The 20,758-nt window shown below is 48.4% G+C and overlaps 1 protein-coding gene across 3 annotated transcripts in view; it reads right to left on the reverse strand.

Moving 5' to 3' along the window:
* LOC139753214 (uncharacterized) overlaps positions 1–20,758 on the reverse strand; it is an 83,526-nt gene that overhangs the window by 25,755 nt on the left and 37,013 nt on the right. For all 3 annotated transcript variants that reach the window (XM_071669431.1, XM_071669432.1, XM_071669430.1), the window contains exons 2-4: positions 17,352–17,464; positions 14,463–14,606; positions 8,268–8,610 (exon numbers count right to left, since the gene is read on the reverse strand). In XM_071669431.1, the coding sequence (XP_071525532.1) occupies positions 8,268–8,610; positions 14,463–14,606; positions 17,352–17,456 (592 nt within the window). In that variant the 5' untranslated portion in view covers positions 17,457–17,464. The remainder of the gene's footprint in view (positions 1–8,267; positions 8,611–14,462; positions 14,607–17,351; positions 17,465–20,758) is intronic.

Consider the following 20,758-nt stretch of genomic DNA (forward strand, 5'->3'; position numbering starts at 1 on the left):
CTTACATCCCAACGCCATATTGATGTATGTAGACGTTGAGACATTCTAAGTTCGTATAAGCAACTCATTTCTTTTTTTTTTTCTTTTGATCCGGATTTCCAGTCTGAACCATTCCAATTTTGGGTAGGATCTTTGAGAGAGAGAGAGAGAGAGAGAGAGAGAGAGAGAGAGAGAGAGAGAGAGAGAGAGAGAGAGAGAGAGAGAGAGAGCGGGAGAGGATTTTCCCTGAGAGAGAGAGAGAGAGAGAGAGAGAGAGAGAGAGAGAGAGAGAGAGAGAGAGAGAGAGAGAGAGAGAGAGAGAAGATTTTCCCTGAGAGAGAGAGAGAGAGAGAGAGAGAGAGAGAGAGAGAGAGAGAGAGAGAGAGAGAGAGAGAGAGAGAGAGAGAGAGGATTTTTCGCTAACAATATGAAAATACAAATTCATATAAATTTCACTGATACCTTCTTGAATACATGGCCTCATTAAATAATCATCTTTGAATAACCCTAATTATTCTCGTTATCATAATCGAGGAAGGAACAATACCTTGCATCGCGTATGGAACCTGTTGTTTCTAAGCACCTTAACTGCCAGTTCTACGAACAGCCTTGTTCCAGCCCCCCCCCCCCCCATCCCTGCTGTCGAGGGAAGAAGGCTACATCGAGGCCAGCCAGACCTCGCCATACCCAGTCTCTTTGGCCTCGCGAGATCGTACATCCACGAGGTCTACGAGCGAGGCCAGATCTTCCATCCCGGCCTCGCGAGGTCATCCACCAGGCTCTCAAGCGAGGCCAGTGTGTGTGTGTGTGTGTGTGTGTGTGTGTGTGTGCGTGTGTTTACCAAGCCTCGGTATAGGGATGGGGGGGGACGGGAGGTGGGGAGGTGGGGGGAACAGCCGGGAGGTGGGAGGAACAGCTGACAGGTAGTAAACAAGGGATTATTAAACTCATTATTTGTTACCAATTAGATGTTTTGCCGCGCGGGCTTTTGATCAAGCCGCCAGCCTCCCTCCCTTAACGACAATGATCCGTTGTTGTTTTTTTCTTCTTCAAACTATCCCTTTAAAACAACAACAACAACAACAACAACAACAACAACAACAACAACGCTCTCCCTAAGGAAAACCACCACTCACTCTTCCTTTTAGACCCCCACCCCATCCACCTCTTGACCTTTCTCCTCCTCCTCCTCCTGTGTACTCGTGGCACTTCCTCACCTCACCCCACACCCCGCCATCCACCAGGTGACAAGATAAGAGATAAAAATGGACTTCCCGAACGACGCTTCGCTGATAGATGGCTCTGAGGCACAAGGGGGTCTCCCGTCATGGCCAAGTTGTTGTTCATTTTTGGGTCATTTTCAAGTGTGGAGGACCATGAAGTCAGCTGAGGGACCCCGAGTGTGTGTGTGTGTGTGTGTGTGTGTGTGTGAGGAACCCTGTTGCCCCCTGGCGGTGGCTTCAGGAACTTTGGCAACGACCAGGCGACCACAATGCCGTCCACGACCCACCTGGAGGTTAAGCCCTTCTTAAATCAGAAAGGGCGGAAGGTCAATATTTACCGTGAGGTGAGGACAACTGCAAATGTGTGTGGCCAAGAGATTTTACGCGATACTCCGGGATCCATCAGTCTGTTGTGGCCTGTCCGCTGCAGGAGACTTGAGCTCCACGGCGACGCGTTCCTCGGCGTGTCCTGTAGCCTGTGTGGCTGGCTGCCTTCTACAGCAGGAGGTCACAACGAAGACTCTATATAACCAAGGAAGACGTAGATGATGTCAGGAACCGACGGCACGTGTCACAGTCGAAGCCCACGTAACACTGGGGCCAGGTGTGCTACTGTTGCTTTCGACGTCTTGATGTGAGAATCGTTGTTATCTGGAAAGGAGCGGACTGAACCTTCACTGAGGGAGGGGAGCAAAAGGAACAGTATATGATCTATTCCAGCAACAGTACTATATCTCCCACATAGCCACTGGGGAGTGGCTATATATATATATATATATATATATATAGAGAGAGAGAGAGAGAGAGAGAGAGAGAGAGAGAGAGAGAGAGAGAGAGAGAGAGAGAGTCATCAATTTAATCTTTACATCCTTATAGATTTACCGGAAGGGAAACTGGACGAGATGGTCCTTGTCCACGCCAACAGGTCTTAACCTCTCATCCCCATGGCTGGCCTATAGATACATCGTCAATACATCCACAAATGATTTTATTCAATCTCCCACCGGCAGTGTTTACATCTCTCAGGTCGGCATATATAACTTCATCATCAGCTCGTAAGAGTCTCGTGCCAGTGGCTGGCTGGTGTGTGGGGCCTCAGCGCTGTGAGATCGGCAGTGGGTTCGAGGACAGAGCCTCCTGCAGATCTCGATGGATGACTCGATTTGCCGTTGACGGCCGACGCAGACGGCAGAGTGATGATGATGGCTCTCAGGCCCAGCCTTGTCTGTCTGCCGACCAGCCAGCCAGTCTACTCGCTGCCTTTACTCGCCAGTCCACCTTCCCCCACCCACTCCGCCGCCCGCCCGCCCTGCCACCCGCTGGGTGTTGGGCCGTGATGGATGGGGCGGCTCACGGCGGATCCCCGAGACGTGACACCGCCTGCATAAACCCTTCACCCTAGTCTGAGGGCGGACCCCTCTGGCGAGGAGGACGGACCCCTCTGGAGGGGGGGAGGCGAACCTCTGGCGAGGAGGGCGGACCCTCTGGCGAGGAGGACGGGCCCTCTGGAGGGATGGGCGGGACGAGCGAAGGGCGGGTGGCCACTACGTTAGATGGTATGTTGGTGGATAAGTGGTGGTGGGGAGGTCGTTCTCTGTTGCAAGAGCAAGGACGCAGGGAGGACTGATGGCCCGGTGGTTACGCTGATTGGAGAAGCTCCTGCCTGAATCACGCGCTGACACTGAAAAAAAAAACAACGGGGCTCTAAACCAACGAACGAGACTGAACGAGGCTCAACGAGACAACAGGACTGATACAGTTGATCAGAACGAATCCTCGAGGTAAACTGAAACCCATCAACGAGGCCGAACGAAACAACGAGACTGAAACAGTCAACGAGAAACGAACCCGAGGGAGAAGAAGATCATCGCGTTTGTCCGCGAGACAAAGGAACGACGAGACTAACTCTCAAAGAGCGAGTGTTAACGAGATAACGAGGGCATCAGAGGCCAGGCCAATGATCCAGTCTATCACTCAAGCTCAGGTGAAGGCGGACGAGAGGGCAGTCTTGGCGCCAAGGACAATATTACGCAACTCCTGCAACTCCTCCTCCTCCTCCTCCACTAGCCCTTGGCAATACCAGCTATACGTCTGACTATATGACTGACTATATAGCACGTATAGCTACGTAGACCCGTCACTCTTTCTCTAATCTTATCTCCGTGAGAATAGTGTATTTCAAGAACGATAAAACACCACGCACTGACATCACCTCCCGTGGCTACCTCGGTCCGGTGGGAGACCTGAGCTGGAGTTGGCGATGTGTGAAGTCTCCTCCCCTTCCTTCGACCTCCCAGCTTTCTCCACCTCTCCCCTGCCACTCCAGGTCCCCTCCCCCTTCGACATCTTTCCACCCTGTGTCCCTCCCCCCGTTCTTCGCTCGTGTCTAGATTAAACTGATAAATGAATGAGATAAAATGGTTATGAAAACCGACCAGCGTTAATGAGTCGAGGATTTGTGAGGGAATGAAGGACGAGCGGACCCCCTCTCCCCTCGCGCGACGTCCCTCATGAATATCACATGTTACGCTGAGGGGTAGGAGGGACGGGTGAGGGGAAGGTGTGTGTGACGCTGAAGGGCAGGAGGGGGACAAGTGAAGGGAGGGCATGTGACGCTCAGGCACAGATACCGCGAGCATTGTAATTTCCTCGAAGTGAGGACAACGCAGGCTCCATTTACGGAGGAAAACTTCCGAGAGTCGGGAAATATGAAGACAAAGTGGTGGTGGTGTTGTGGGGGAACAACGAAAACATTCTTCCTTCCACACATCTCTCGTTGTCTGCATCTTCAGGTCACAACACCAGCTTCCTGTTTGCCAGCAGCCGGACGCTTGACCCAGTTAACTTGTGTACAAGTTTTGTCTCGTACTTCCTATTAAAGTGACGGCCCGTTTTCTATCGCAGACACACACACACACACACACACACACACACACACACACACACACACACACACACAAACACACGTGTGAGCTTCCGTTGTGTGGTGGTTAGCATCGCTGACCATGAAGTATACTAACGAACCCGCCCGGAGTTCGAATTCTGGGCGAGACAGTCCAGCCCACAGCCGACCCAACTGTTCATCCTCGTGGTATGGGAATAATTATGAACGAGAAAGATCTGGTGAGGGTGGGAATTCTTTGGGACTGGACGTGGCAGCGGATGGAACCACTGTGAGCTGCAGTGAGTCATAAAGTGAGAGAGGATGAGTGAGGAAAGACTGACTAAAAGTTCATGTCAGAAGTGGAGGGCAATAGAGATAAGGGAAGACGGAGAAGGATATGAAGGTTGGAGTGTGGGAGGCTTTGAGGTACCGGGGTCTGAACTGATTTCAGGTAGGCGAAAGGCATGCACGGGACAGAATGAAGTGGATCAATGTGATATATGGGAGGCAACATGGTCTCAAGTGGGCAAGCCAGGCCATATAAAGCGGTCAAGGTGAACCACAGAACAGACTATGAGGCTTGGCTGTGGATGGAAGGCTTTGGTTTAGGTATAGTATACACAACAGCGAGAGAGTGGATGTTTCCATATCATACCATTGTTGGTTTGATACTGATGCTACCCTGCTAAAGAGGAAAAAGGCAATCAATATATATATATATATATATATATATATATATATATATATATATATATATATATATATATATATATATATATATATATATATATGGATTGGTAGACTGTAGCGAGAGTGAGTCGTTACGCCATCCATCACACATGCAACAAATAGACTCCTGACAGTGAGCCGTGGGGGCTTACATGACAGCTAACAGAGGGACAGTCTCTCTCTCTCCCACCTGGGAGAGCGAGAGAGAGAGAGAGAGAGAGAGAGAGAGAGAGAGAGAGAGAGAGAGAGAGAGTAACGACAACACACGAGTGGAAACTTAACGACAGAAGTCTTGCGCGCTGCGCCAGGTGGTGGAGGGAGGGATACGAACCCTCAGCTCCAGCAAACTTGGCGCGGGCCGGGTTTCCTTGCTGCCACCCTACCCATGAGTGAAGATAATCGCATTCTGCTATCAGGACGTTAGCCAATTTTCGACTCTTTTGACTCATAAGCCCAAAGTCCAGCGGTGCTTCCTGGGCCAGAGACAAATCACTGGCGTTCTTAGGCCTTGTGGCCAAGGGCGTAAAGGTGTTTTCTTTGGAAATGGCTGAGAGCTGTGCGAGGGGAGTGATCAGTAATCACCTCTAGGGCCATGTTACATAGTGACTGTTTTCGTATGCACTGGTTCCAGTCATGGGCCTCGGGGAGATCTCGCCCTAGAGACCCCTTGGCAAAAAGGACAGCTGCCTCCGTTCGGGAATTCTCCTCAGGTAGCCAGTGTGAGCCGGGCGGAGTCTCTCATTTTCTGTAAATCCGCCTATCGAGGAAGGGAGGGACACGGGGGGGAGGGGGGGCTAGTAACGAGAAAGGGGGATGCGGAAGAGGGAGGGAGGATGGGAGGGAGGGAGGGGAGACAAAGGGAGGGAAGGTGGAGGGAGGGTTAGATAAAGTGGGAAAGTAACTTCAAGATGATGTGGAGGATGGGAGGAGTCCTGCTGTTGCTGTGGAAAAGGATAGGGTCATGTTGGGATAGGTTCATGTTGGGATAGGGTCATGTTGGGATAGGGTCATGTTGGTATAGGGTCATGTTGGTATAGGGTCATGTTGGGATAGGGTCATGTTGGGATAGGGTCATGTTGGGATAGGGTCATGTTGGGATAGGGTCATGTTGGGATAGGGTCATGTTGGTATAGGGTCATGTTGGTATAGGGTCATGTTGGGATAGGGTCATGTTGGGATAGGGTCATGTTGGTATAGGGTCATGTTGGGATAGGGTCATGTTGGGATAGGGTCATGTTGGGATAGGGTCATGTTGGGATAGGGTCATGTTGGGATATGTTCATGTTGGGATAGGGTCATGTTGGGATAGGGTCATGTTGGGATAGGGTCATGTTGGGATAGGGTCATGTTGGTATAGGGTCATGTTGGTATAGGGTCATGTTGGGATAGGGTCATGTTGGTATAGGGTCATGTTGGGATAGGGTCATGTTGGGATAGGGTCATGTTGGGATAGGGTCATGTTGGGATGGGGTCATGTTGGGATAGGATCATGTTGGGATAGGGTCATGTTGGTATAGGGTCATGTTGGGACAGGGTCATGTTGGGATAGGGTCATGTTGGTATAGGGTCATGTTGGGACAGGGTCATGTTGGTATAGGGTCATGTTGGGATAGGTCCACGACTGGAGACAGGGCTGGATAGATGAGGCTCGGATGGAATACAAGGGGTGATGGGGGGGGGGGGGGAGAACTAAGGGAGGCCAGGGCAATCGAGGATAGCTCAGGGCCATCCTAGGATACGTAGAACATCCTTGGATACGTAGAACATCCTAGGATACGAAGAACATCCTAGAATACGAAGAACATCCTAGGATACGTAGAACATCCTAGGATACGAAGAACATCCTAGGATACGTAGAACATCCTAGAATACGTAGACTATCCTGACATACGTAGTTGACAGACCTGGAAAAAAAGGGGGACCAAGCCATCAGGGGCCGTATGCAGAAAACCTCTTAAGTATGCTTAACCCAAAAGAATTTTACGTAACTTTAAGAATTTTGCTAAGCATGTTTCTGAAAGCTGCCCTACGCTTAAGTATTTGCTTAGCAGACGACAAATATTTTGACCCAAACTGCATTTCATACTTCTTAAATCTTATGCTTAAGTTTAGCCAAGCATCGTGCTTAGTCCTTTTCTGTGTGGCATTTAAGTCACTTGCTCAGCTAAGCATAAAAATAAGCAGAAATCTAAGAATTTTTCTGCATACGGCCCCTGATCACCAGACACTCTGAGTGAGAATCGTCCAGTTAGGCCCATCAGGACACTGGGAGCTGTGTATCACCGCGCTCCACGAGAGAGAGAGAGAGAGAGAGAGAGAGAGAGAGAGAGAGAGAGAGAGAGAGAGAGAGAGAGAGAGAGAGAGAGAACACGCGCGTCCCCCAGGTAAATAAGGCCGTCCAGACTTATACCTTAGATTAAAAAAAAAAAAGAAGAAAAAATCAACTTAATGGATGGGGGCCGAAAGGGACCATTACTCTACTCGATCGTATCCACCACAAAGCCTCAATCGCCAAGTGGCTTTACCCCACCCACACACCCTCCCTCTCCCTAGGTCATCTAAAGCCCTCAGCGCGAGAGTCTTAACTATCGATTTTCGCCTCCATGGCCCCTAAACTTTAGAGACGAGGCTTAGCTCTTGCTTGTCCCGAGGCTATGGGATCAATGGCAGAGACATCTAGGGAAAAAATAAATCTTGGCCAAGCGTATTTAAATTCAATAATTTCCCAGGTATATATATATATATATATATATATATATATATATATATATATATATATATATATATATATATATATATATATATATATATATATATCAAAGCTTACACTGCTGAAAAGGAATCTTAATTCCTTCTTCATCAACATCTCTCTTTCTCTCTACAGACCTACACACACCACATAACCCTCCGATGATGTAATTATACCCACTAATAGGGGGATAATTAGGCCAATTAGAGATTCAGATGTCCTTCATAACTGCTACCATCAGTTAATGATCGTAGCAGACTCTGACCTGCCTATAGCAAGTCTAACATAGAAAATGGAGGAAGATTTTGATTGGCATTCTTTGAGAATACCTAAAAAAAAAAAAAAAAAAGAAGAGGAAAAAGAAAATTGGAAAATTTTCAATTCCTGGGTCGACTACAACGCTAACCTTCGAGATTGGTGGAGGGAGTTGGGGGGGTGGCTGAGGAAGGGGTGATTGGGTGGGGAAATTGGTGATTAGGGTCGGGTGGATATGGTCACACATGAAGCTCTTAGACATGATTAGTATAGCCTTGACTCTGGTTATTTAGAGCAGAGATGGTGGAGGCTGGTGTGTGTGTGTGTGTGTGTGTGTGTGTGTGTGTGTGTGTGTGTGTGTGTGTGGTAGAAAATGAAGTATGTCGAGAAAATGGGACGACAATATCCAGAGGGGTCAGCCCGGCTCAGTCCAGCAGATGACCCTTACCTTCCATGGCGTAGTAGACGGAACCATTGACCCCGACCATCCTGACCCGGTGGGCGGTGGTGTCCAGGAGGCGCAGTCTGGGCGGCGTGGGCGGAGGAGGAGGAGGAGGAGGGGGAAGGGCAGCAGCATCCTCCTCCTCAGGTCTCGCAGCGACATCTGCGCTATCCCGCTTGGGGGACGTCTTGCGGCGAGGGTGATGTTGGCTGGCCCTTACATGACCCCCGTCGGCAGGGGTGAGGGCCCGGACGTAGGTGGGGAGGTCCCTGGTTACCAACAGCTTCTGGCCTCTGACCAGCACCAGCGGCGCCGCCTCCCTGGCCTCCTGCAGGTACGATCGCTCGAGCTGCGGGAGGAGAGGAGGGTCAAGGTGTGAGATGGGAAGGTCTGGACTACTGCCTCAACACTGTACATGATCCTAGGAATTTATTCTCCCAGACTATGCGATTTATTCTCCCACTCTATGTATGATTTATTCTCCCACAGACTCTGTACTGTGTATTCTCCCACACTTTATGTATGATTCATTCTCCCACAGACTCTGTACTGTGTATTCTCCCACACTGTTTGTATGATATATTCTCCCACACACTCTGTACTCACTCTTTAGAAACACACACACACACACACACACACACACACACACACACACACACACACACACACACATATGGTTCAAGAAAAGCCCAAACCCGCGTTTTATAAATGGAACAAAGTCAACAAATTTCTCTCTTCACGTCTATTATAGAGCCAGGCTCTCATTTCCTGGTGGCGAGGGGGCCCCAGGCCCTCCCACCGGTGTCCACTGGCAAAACAAAGAAGCTGGGATGTGGGTATTATACAGGAGGGGAGGAAGGGAGTAAGGAGTGGTGAGGGGAAGGTACGAGGAAGAGAGAAAGGAGAGGAGACAGACGATTGGTATGATTCAAGCAATCATCATCATACTGAGGACCCACTAGATGGAAGGGTAACTGCCTTGTTGATAAACCTCCCCTTATTTCACAATTTCCCCCGCCGCCCTTCCTTTCCTACTCTCCCACCCACCAATTTCTTCGAGTGGGCACATGTAGGATATTGTCTATTGACTTCTCTGAACATCAGTCTTCGATAGATTCCTCAGAGAACACACTGTTCTTCAAGAACAGACCGCATTACCAAAGCTTGAATATCAAAAATCAACTTAGAAGTACAATGATCATCAAAGATATGATTTAGAATTTTTCTAAATTTTCATGTAAACTTAAAAAAAAAAAACGCCTAGTATTTTTTTTTTTTTTCATCGTCCCGAAAAAAGAAAAGGTGAAAATTTCCGTTCGTATCCCCTGGAATAACAACATAATACTGACAAACGACCGAGACCTGACCTGACCTGACCTGAATTGATCTGACCTAGTACTACACACTCCTTATATTCCCGGGGATTTACTAGAGCAAGACATATGGTCGAACTTCTAACCCATTATAACCCAGATGATCGCTCTTCTCGCCGACTGACAGAATCACTCTACGGGGAGGTTCTACTTACCCCAGAGACTGACAGACTCACTCTACGGGATCTCGCCGACCGACACCTGCCTGGGTGAGGGTCGGTAGACGCCAGCCCCAGCAGGCCAGTCTCGCCCTCCTCCAGCGTCCCCGACAGACGCAGGCCTCCAGCAGGCCAGTCTCGCCCTCCTCCAGCGTCCCCGACAGACGCAGGCCTCCAGCAGGCCAGTCTCGCCCTCCTCCAGCGTCCCCGACAGACGCAGGCCTCCAGCAGGCCAGTCTCGCCCTCTTTCAGCGTCCCCGACAGACGCAGGCCTCCAGCAGGCCAGTCTCGCCCTCCTCCAGCGTCCCCGACAGACGCAGGCCTCCAGCAGGCCAGTCTCGCCCTCCTCCAGCCTCCCCGACAGACGCAAGCCTCCAGCAGGCCAGTCTCGCCCTCCTTTAGCGTCCCCGACAGTGTCTCCTGAGCACCCAGGGAAATTTGGATTGTCCTTTAATATCACGATCGAGTCACAGACTTTCCATTTGATGAACTGGCGTCTCCCACGATCTCCTCTCTCTCTCTCTCTCTCTCTCTCTCTCTCTCTCTCTCTCTCTCTCTCTCTCTCTCTCTCTCTCTCCCTCTGACGAGTCAAACAGGCTCTCCTACGTATATCCTCAGACTACCACGTTAACTCCGACACAGATCCTTCACCAGCGGCAGCCAAAACTCAAGATTCTTTCCTCTTTTATTTTTCAGTACGTATTAAATTCGTATTTGTATACGAGAGGGTGAAGTACATGTATATACCTCACATACCTGTATGTAAGGCAGAGATGGGTTGAGGTGGGGGGGAGCTGGTAGGTGCTGGGAGTGTGGGAGGTATGAGGGTGCTGCTGTGGAGCTGGATGGGGAGAGGGAGGGAGCTCCAATTGCTTGCACCCTCTTATCTCCCCCCCCCCCTTTTTTTTACCCCCCTCCCCTTCCTCCTTCTGGTACAGAGCGCGTCTATTTTTGAATCAGAAAAAAAAAATCAAGAAAGACTGAAACAATCCCTGTGATGCCTGAAGAAATTTTTTTTTTGTTTATTGTTGACTGTCTTCAGCTTCCCATACCACAAAAGAAACATTCAGAACCATCGAGCCAGTTGAAATAAAGAGCTGAGTAGCCATATCAATGTACACGTCATAAATAATGGTGATTAATATCTGAGAATTAATCATTTCCACTGACTTTCCTTCAACGAGTAAATGAAAAATTGTATCAACGTTTAAGATGATACAGGTTTAACGAATTCTCTTGTCGTTTATTAGAGTGACGGCCGCAGTCGTGAAGATGGAGGAGGACTGATGGGACGATTGTCATAGACCAGAGGGAGATGCTGAAGGGCCGTGGAGGGTCGTCGGGCTGGTATACTGAGTGTGTGATCGTGGCTTGATGAGCCCTTCACTTCCCCCTCCGCCCCTCCTGCTCGTCACAACCCTCCCTCCACTTTTTTTTCCCCTTCACTTGCCTCTCTCGATGTCTCCTCTCCAGAGACGTGCCATATCCCCGTTGCATCCCTGTCGCACCCCTGTCGCATCCCCGTCGCATTCATGGTCTTTCCCCATTTGTTCTCTCTCTTTCTCCCGCTCTACCTCCTTCCTTCTCACTTCCTCCTCCTCCTCCTCCTCCTCTTCTTCCTCCCGAAAGCCAACTTGTCCGAACAATCATTAGCGGTAAGCCTCGGTAGTCTGGCCGAGAGAACTTGGGGGGCCGTCCTGGGTAATGGCAGGGCGGACCTCCCGCATACCAACACCGTGAGATGGGCCCGCTCGATCCCACCCAATTTGAGGGATTTATCTTGATGGGGTTCATGAGCACTGCCTAAAATTCGGGCAAGTGCCAGGGATGAGTGGGAACGACCCTAGGGAGTGTATCCTCCCTCCAGAGATGCATAGGGATGAGGGGATTTGACCAGGAAGTGGTTCTACCCCAGGGTGTGCATGGGGGATGAGCAGTTCCTGCTGGATTACCATGGCTTGCTGTCGGCTCTGGCCCATGACTGTTCGTTGACTGGCTAGTAGAGTTGGGTTTGGACCCGGTAGTGTAGGTTCAAGACCTGTTACTGACCTACCTTGTGCGTGACGTATGACCTGGTAACCTGCCCGGTGTATGGGTTGTGACCTGCTGGCCTGTAACTACGAAACAGAAGACATCCGATCAAATCGTACACACAGGATGACACACGTACACACACCAGTCCAAGAACATTCACAACGGCGCAAGTAAACCTATACGACCTCCTGTGATCCTGTGGGGAGACTGGGTGCTAATCCTACTAAATAGCCTCAGCCTAGCCAACTCAGGCCCCTCCCAACCCCTTCTCGTCGGCGTAATGAATATCATGACTTCAGATGCTCCTGGAAACTCCCCCTCCTCTCCGGGTGAGGAGGAGGAGGAGCAAGAGGGGGGGAGTCTACACCCTCTACCTGTTGCCTGTGTGCCCGGCCGGCCGCATCGAGCCTCCAGCCCCACATACATACACGCTTACGCCCCCAGGAAAAGAGGGGAAAGGAAGTCTCACTGGGGGTACTTCGACTCGCATTAGACCTTCGAATATTTCTCCCCAAGATGATGACTTTTTTGTTTGTTTGTAGATTTTGTAAATGAGTGAGACCCCAAATCTAACGACTGAACTACCCAGCTGCCTCGTTAAGTGTCACAGCATTTGCAGAAAGTGGCGACAATGATATTATGACACTTTGCTGATATCCTCCATCTATACCCAATTGCCTATCCCTCTAAACCTACCTACCCGCCTGAGCTCCACCGGACACCTATGGTTCTTCCCGACACCACACGGATAGCAACCCAGGCTGAGTCTCCTCCTACTGACGGTCAGCCTTAGCTACATAAACACTGTGGTAAATACTGAGTAAACTGAAACGAAGAGATCTTCTCTCCACACAGCTACGAACAAACACGACTTCTACTACTACTACTACTACTTCTACTACTACTTCTACTACTACTACTACTACTACTACTACAGCTACTACTATTAATGCTACTACTATCGCAGCTGTGGTTGCTACTGCGAATATTACCATCAATATTCCAAGTACTATTGTCTCATTTGTCCTCTGTGGGTTTTTAATCGAAATTTTCACCATGGAAACAGTTCTCAATATGAAAATGTTTTTTTGACCCAAAAGACGACCTACCATTTTTTTCTCCCCATTTTCCTCTGCCTTTGTGGCTATGTTTCATTTCATATCTCTATTTATTAATTCAATATTTCTCCTTTGTTTAGAATGGTCGGTCCATTTCTCGCGGTGCATTCCTGCGATGAGGTTGATAAATTGGTGAGAGTTCCCCGCAGGGTTCACTATTTTCTCATCCAGGACTGATGATGAGTCTCCCGCCACAATCCCAGACTTTCTCCTGGACGATGTGGGCGCCTCGCCTCTCCCTCGTCCAATGATATAACACTCGGGAACACCACTAGATCGACCGAGACGGGTATCATGAATGAAGACAATAAGAGCAACGCCTTAACTGTACTGAATGAAAGCGTTATCTTGACTATAATGCTTGCCCATCTCCCATACCTTGCCCACTCCCTTTAAACTGGTTTACTCGTCTGCATCGCCTTGCCCACTACTCTTGCCCTTAAAGCTAGTTTTAAATCTACAATGATTCCATTAGGATGGTTTAGGCAAGGGTCTTGGCGTGTGGCGAGGCAAAGCTTCGAAATCTCTCTTGCTATTGGGAGAATGTGAAGGGGAGTTTCTGTATGGATGGGGGTTCTTAATGGAAGTAGGGGTTTATGTATGGATGGGGCGCTTTGTGGAAGGGGGTTTCTGAATAGATGGGGGGCCCTTAATGAAGGGGAGCTTCTATATAGACGTTTTCTATGGAGTCTTTTAATTCAGTGAAGGTTTTCTATTTGAAGAGTTCTTTTTAAAGGGATCTGATATATCGTTTCCCACTTAAGGGGTTTTCTAAATAGGGAATTTTATCTATACAAATATGTTCTATGTAGAGGGTTCACTGAACTATAGGAGATATATCAATTCCTGGTCATGCAGAGTGAAGCAAGGCTATTTAGCAAATCGTCCTTATCAGTAAAGAGACGTAGTGTTCAACCGTGACCTCCAACATGACACTGACGCTCCGCCTGACGTCACATGCAATATCATCGCCGTTGGCGGTATCACTGGCTACTTGACACTCAGCCTCCCTGCATGGCGGCCATTATCGCGCCAGAATCACCATCGGGGGGACCTCGACCCTCCCGGTCAAAATTCCCCGTTCGAACGTCCGCAGCAGACATAAGAGGATCAGGAGATCTCGGCGAATTGAGTGAGTTTGGCGCGGGATTTGACGAGATTTGGTAAGAGTTGGCGGGAGATTGGGCGAGCTTTGGCGAAGGCTGGCGGAGGTTGTCTGGGTGGCTATTGTCCCGGGAAAACCCGCCAATGGTGCGTGAAATCCGGGCTCGCTTCTTTACTGGATTCAGTGGTGGTCGATGTCTCTTTGACTGTATGTGTCGCGCTTATCACTGTATGTCTATATCTATCCCTCTATCTATCCATCATATACAACATTGGAGGGGGGACGGAGAAGCCTATGGTTGTGGCGTTGTGGCCAGACAGCTTCGTCAGGAGGGGCGCTAAAGATGATGTGGTGGAGGTGGGGGGACAACTCACCTGCGTCAGGAGATGGAGGGGAGGAGGGGACTGACTTACCTTCGTCAGGAGGGCCAGGAGAGGATCGTGGTGGTGGCTGGGACGAGGGAGAAGGACGGCAGCGGGCTCCCGGGACAGTATCCCACGCTGGAGGGGGCTCGGCTCCCTCCACCGGCTAACGTCAGCTGCAAGACCTACGTGATCCTGCGCATGGGATGAAAGAGAACCAGGTCATGGATGATGTTGGATGTAAACCCATCTCTTCTCTCATCCCTTGACATCTCCTCCTGTTGATCTCATCCAAACTCACAACAGAACATAAGTTTCATCAGTGCAAATGAGGGTTTTTTTTCTAACTTCTATAACATTCTTTCCCCAGTCTCTCTCGTATCCTAAGCAGTCTGTCATATCCAGTCGCATATATCAATCTCCCATGTTTACCTAGTGGGACACCTTAATCCCTCGCTTACCCAGTGGCACTTGGTAATCTCTATTATAAGTAATCCCTCGTGTTTCAAGTTCAACTTTTCTAAGTAAGTTTCACCAGATCAAAGGAGCCACAGGGAGAGATAATCAAAAGGCATTTGATAGTTTAAGTGTTTTGTGGATAGACAGATTTGTGAAGGGACCATTGACATTGTACAACTCGTAAGGCACAGGTATTATTTTCTGTATGGCATCGGGAAATAACATCCAAACATCACACACACACACACACACACACACACACACACACACACACACACACACACACACACACACGGGTGTGAATATCCCTCCCCATATAGCACAAGGTCATTTACTCCTTTCTATCATGTAGAGACTTATAATCACATACGCATAGATATACAATGACTGTATCCAGAGCTAGAGACACTGCCTACATCCACAAACTCCCAGGCTCAAAAACAAACAAACAAACAAACAAGCAAAAAAATCTCCTCAACATAGAATTAGAACTGCCCCGTTTGTGCTAAAAGGTTGATATTTTGTGTCCATTTGTATGCCAGCGTCGACCGTCCCTGCTGCAACTTCTGTAATGTCTTGCGCCGAGGAGGGTAACTCCCCTCCCGCCCCAGGCCAGGAAGAAGCAGAGTCTTCAGAAAGCTCTTAAAGGCAATTTGTTACCAAGTTCCCAGCCTGTAAATCTGTAAGGACTTATGTCATTTGTTCTAAACAGGGGAGTCTCGACCCTCGGTAAGGGCTATTTAATGCTCAAAGTCCCAGGGAATGAGGTGAGACCACTGGGTAATGGTAAACTCAATCAGGAGGTCTATGGAAGCGGTTTATATTATCAAGTGGTGGACACTGTTGAGGAGGGGGATAAGTTGCCAGAAGTACGTGTTCACGGGACATGTCTTTTCCTTGAGGTCAGTGCAACAGTTGCGGACCATCTTCCTCGTCGAGAAGAAACCCAGAACATACAGAAGGACTAAAGAGATCAAGAAGTAAAAGAAGGAAGAAGAATCTAAGACTTTTTTGAACCGGTGGTAAACTTACTCTTGAAAAAAAAAAAGTGGGTTAGATCATAGTTGTTAGGAGGGACATGAGAAGGTGCAGGGTTCTAAAGTTTAGCAGTGGATGGAGAGAGACACGTCACAACAGTCCTTTCTCGAGTTGCCAAAGACCACGATGAAAGCATGTTATATAAACATGTTTACGAGAGGCGTTTGCCTATAGCGTTTGTGTATTGGCTCTACAGATTACCACGTTTGCTGACAGTAGCTGTAGAGAGTTTGTTATGAGCGTATGTGTACATATATCATGTTCTGAAGTGCGTATATCTAGGATTGACTAAGTCTACGCATCTCTGACGCCTCGTTCCCCCAGCTACTCCCCTGTAGGAGGATGGTCACGGGAGAAAAGTCTCCAAGCTGGCCTATCCAAACACACCTCCCTGCCATGCCCCATCCCTCTAACACCTTCCTAGTCCTTTCTCCAACATACTCCCTCACTCTCCCCTCTCAGAATGCCTTCTGTCTTCCTTCCTATTTTCTTCTACCTCCCACTTAGACATTTTCTTTACTATCATTTATAATCCTGTCTATATGACCACACCACCAAGCCATACTCAAGAGTCGTACCTTTGTGCTCCATAAGAATTTTCTGGCCAATTTTCCCCCTCATGTACTTGAAGGCTAAAAAAAAAGATGTCTCTCTGTGATGTTTTCATCACCAGCAACGTCCCTACGTCTGTGGTATAGAATATCGGTGGTAGCTCCACTTCTGTGGCCATGTCCCATTAAAAGGAGATTCCAACGACTGAGTCCCCTCTGTGGGGGAGTACCTCTGCGGCAGTGTCCCTCTGTGGCATAGAGTTCTACTGGAGGAAAGGCTCCCTCAGTGGTAGAAATCCCCTCCGCACACACGTCCCTCTCAGGTGACATTCTTCTGCGTCTGAGAACGTCTGACGTCCCTCTGTGGCAACGCATGTCTGACGTCGACGTCCTATGGCCACGCGCGTCTGACGTCCCCTTGTGGGGTGAAGAGTGTCTGACGTCTGGCGTCCCTCTGGGGTAACGTGCCCTCACGTCTGCGTTTAACGCCACCGTTAAGTCAGCTCCTCTTCCCCGTGATCAAACCCTCATCATGGCCATCCATAAGGATCCTCATGTGTACCTTGGGGCCTTCATCATCCTTGTAATGGGAGCGATCATAAAGGTCATTTCGATGACTGACGGCTCGCCTGAACCCAGTGAGAGAGAGAGAAAGTGGTTCTTTCTTCCTCCTCGAAGATTACATCTACAGGAGTTACTTTTACGTGCTGAAGGCACCCCAACATGCTACATGTTCCCTGTAAGAAGCTACTGTCTAAATGTGGCTGGTGTCTACCACCGGGGTAGAAACGGGAAAAACACCTGTAGAGTGCCAGGTGGTAGATCTACAGGGTAGAAACAGGGGAAAACACCTGTAGAGTGCCAGGTGGTAGACCTACAGGGGAGGACTCACCTGTAGAGTTGTGAGGCGGTAGGACATGAGGAGTGAGAGCAGGGAGACACAAGTGAGGATGGTCAGTATGGCCCGCGCAGACCACAGTGTCCACACGCCTCCCATCCTCACACCTGTACACGAGGAGACGTCCATGAGAAACAGACACACATAAGAGTAAATACATTATATACTGACGAAGTCTATGGTTGAAAAAAAAAAAGATGGAAACTGGAATGATTATCATTCACTTATCCAACATGACAAGCATCGCTGTATCACAAGAACCTCATGCATAGGGAGCAACTTCAGTCCTGAAAGAGAGAGAGAGAGAGTACTCACACTTCAGCTGTCCTGCAAGCTACATCCACACACACACACACACACACACACACACACACACACACACACACACACTTATGAACGTCCGTCAGATCACGATCAACAAACTGAACATTTCTTATGATGAGAGCATGGAACACACTCGGGAAGCCGTGTCGTGTCGTAAGCCCACACCACAAGGATAATTCACTAAATGACCAAGACATTTGCAACACATTTTAAATCTTGTTCCAAAATTTCCTAAAAAAATATCATCTGTAAAAAAAAAAAAAGTTATCTAATGTGGTTTGGAAATATTTGAGCGCAGATCAAGATCACTAATTAAAGTCTGCAAATTTAGAATATTTCTTTTTTCAGAGTATGGCAATATAAATTGTTATGAATATATATAGAAGAAACAGGCTCCAGTAATACAACTGTGGGAATTTTATGTCTTTTTTAATTAGCAAGGAAATTGTTTATTTATTTTTAAACACACGCACGCACACCCACACACACACATACATACATTCACACATACACACACACACATACCACATACAACCATACATGAATATATATATATATATATATATATATATATATATATATATATATATATATATATATATATATATATATATGTCGCTACCTCGCTAATGCGGGAAATGGCGAATAGTTTGAAAGAAAGAAAAGAATATATATATATATATATATATATATATATATATATATATATATATATATATATATATATATATACAAAAGATCAGTTCTTATTCTAATAAACATACGCAAATACGAATATGCATACTTACCTTCATACCTATGTATATTGCAATACATACCCTACATTATGACACTATTCCTGAAACAAGCGAAAATCTCTGGTACTACATAAAGAAAAAGGTGGATCAAGTTCCATTTAATAACTTTTCAGATCCCACTCAAGCGAGAGCTCCACTCCAGGTAAATACGAATAAAAGTGGATTTCGTTTACAAACTCGTCTCGCCGCTAGGGGAAGGGGGATCTCTCTTACTTTCCCAAGACTGATTTCCTCTGACATCACAGGTTGGCGCCTTCACTTTGTATATGCTAATAATCCCTTTTATGAGGTGTGACCTGACCTGGCTAGAGGGAGGTGGGGGTGGGAAGTGGGGGAGATATGGGGGGGGGGGTCTGGGACCAGGGGATCAGGGTGATTGAGGGTGGAGTGGAGATGGTGGGGAGGGGGGCGAGAAACACAGGAGATGAGAGAAGAAAATGAATCTCAAATTTCATCTGGCGCAGGACAGACTTCCCATCTTGGACTCCACACAACGGAAGGTTTCAGACGAGATGAATGTACAGAGGAAGAAGAGGAGGAGGAGGAGGAGGAGGAGGAGGAGGAGGAGGAGGAGGAGGAGGAGGAGGAGGAGGAGAAGGAGAAGAAGAAGAAGAAAAAGAAGAAGAAAAAGAAGAAGAAGAAGAAGAAGAAGAAGAAGAAGAAAAGAAGAAGAAGAAGAAGAAAAGAAGAAGAAGAAGAAGAAGAAGAAGAAGAAGAAGAAGAAGAAGAAGAAGAAGAAGAAGAAGAAGAAGGGGCAGTTGTTATTGCCGGAGCATAAGAAGATAAATACAAATATAAACTCAAAAACAGACACAAAATATTTCTACATACAAAATACACAAACAAACAACAAACACACACACACACACACACACACACACACACACACACACACACACACACACACACACACACACACACACCTTTGCCTCCAGGAACTATCACAGATCCCACGAACCATCTTCGATGCGTGAAAGACTTGAAGAGACATCTGATTATCTCTTGTCCTAAGACAGATGTCGTCTGGAGACAGACGTCGTCCCAAGACAGGTCCCGTCCCGAGACAGATGTCGTCCCAAGACACAGGTTCTGGCCTCTGTGGTGTAGCGGTCAAGGTCGCTGATTTCTAATCCTCTAGGACCGGGGTTCGATCCCTTCCTCATCCCTGAGAAGGGCGAGGACGTGATCCAGCTATAGGCAGTCAGTCCCCCTCACACAGCCAACCAAATCTCTCAGGCTCAGACCAAAGACAAGAATTCTTGACAAAATTCGACAAGAAAACAATTGTCCTGGGATCTGTCTGTGTCTTTAAGCAAAGACACAGACAACTTATTGACAAAGACAACAGGTTCTGTGTCACAGGCGAGGACTCAGAGATAGCCTGAGACACAGATGACAGCCACAGACGCAGTCAGACTCGATCTCTGAGACAGAGAGAATGCGACGCATATAGACATAATTTGTGACAGAAATGAGAGAGAGAGAGAGAGAGAGAGAGAGAGAGAGAGAGAGAGAGAGAGAGAGAGAGAGAGAGAGAGAGAGAGAGAGAGAGAGACCAAATATAAAGATGCACTCGCTCAAAGGTGTGTGTGGCGCGAAAACAGTTACAGGATATTATTGTCTCAAAGAAAACGGGAGGTGAGGGGGAGAGGGAGAGTGGGAGGAAAGTGGAGGCGGTTGACTCAAGGCGCGCGCGCCCCAACGACAATCGACACTTCACAGGCAGGTAGGTGGGGGGGGGGGGGGGGGGGGGGGCCTCCAGTAATCCCCTGGAGGGGGGGGTGTGGAGGGGGGATCCAGACCCTCTCCCCTTCCCCTACTGGCTATTGCATAACCTTCAGCTGTATCTCAATACAACTACCACCTCTTACCACCCATCTACACCTACCAACACCACGTACCCACCCATCTACACCCACCAGCACCCCTAACACCCATCTACATCTACCAGCACCACCTACCCACCCATCTACACCCACCAGCACCCCTAACACCCATCTACATCTACCAGCACCACCTACCCACCATCTACACCCACCAGCACCCCCTAGCACCCATCTACACCCACTATCCACTCATCTACACCCACCAGCACCCCCTAGCACCCATCTACACCCACTATCCACTCATCTACACCCACAAGCACCCCATACCACCCATCTACACCCACGACCCAACCATCTACACCCACAAGCACCCCTACCACCCATCTACATCCACTACCCACCCATCTACACCCACTAGCACCACCTGCCAACACTCAGTGGAGCCAATATGAGC

Source organism: Panulirus ornatus, chromosome 14 (genome assembly GCF_036320965.1).
Source record: "Panulirus ornatus isolate Po-2019 chromosome 14, ASM3632096v1, whole genome shotgun sequence".
Lineage (NCBI taxonomy): Eukaryota > Metazoa > Arthropoda > Malacostraca > Decapoda > Palinuridae > Panulirus > Panulirus ornatus.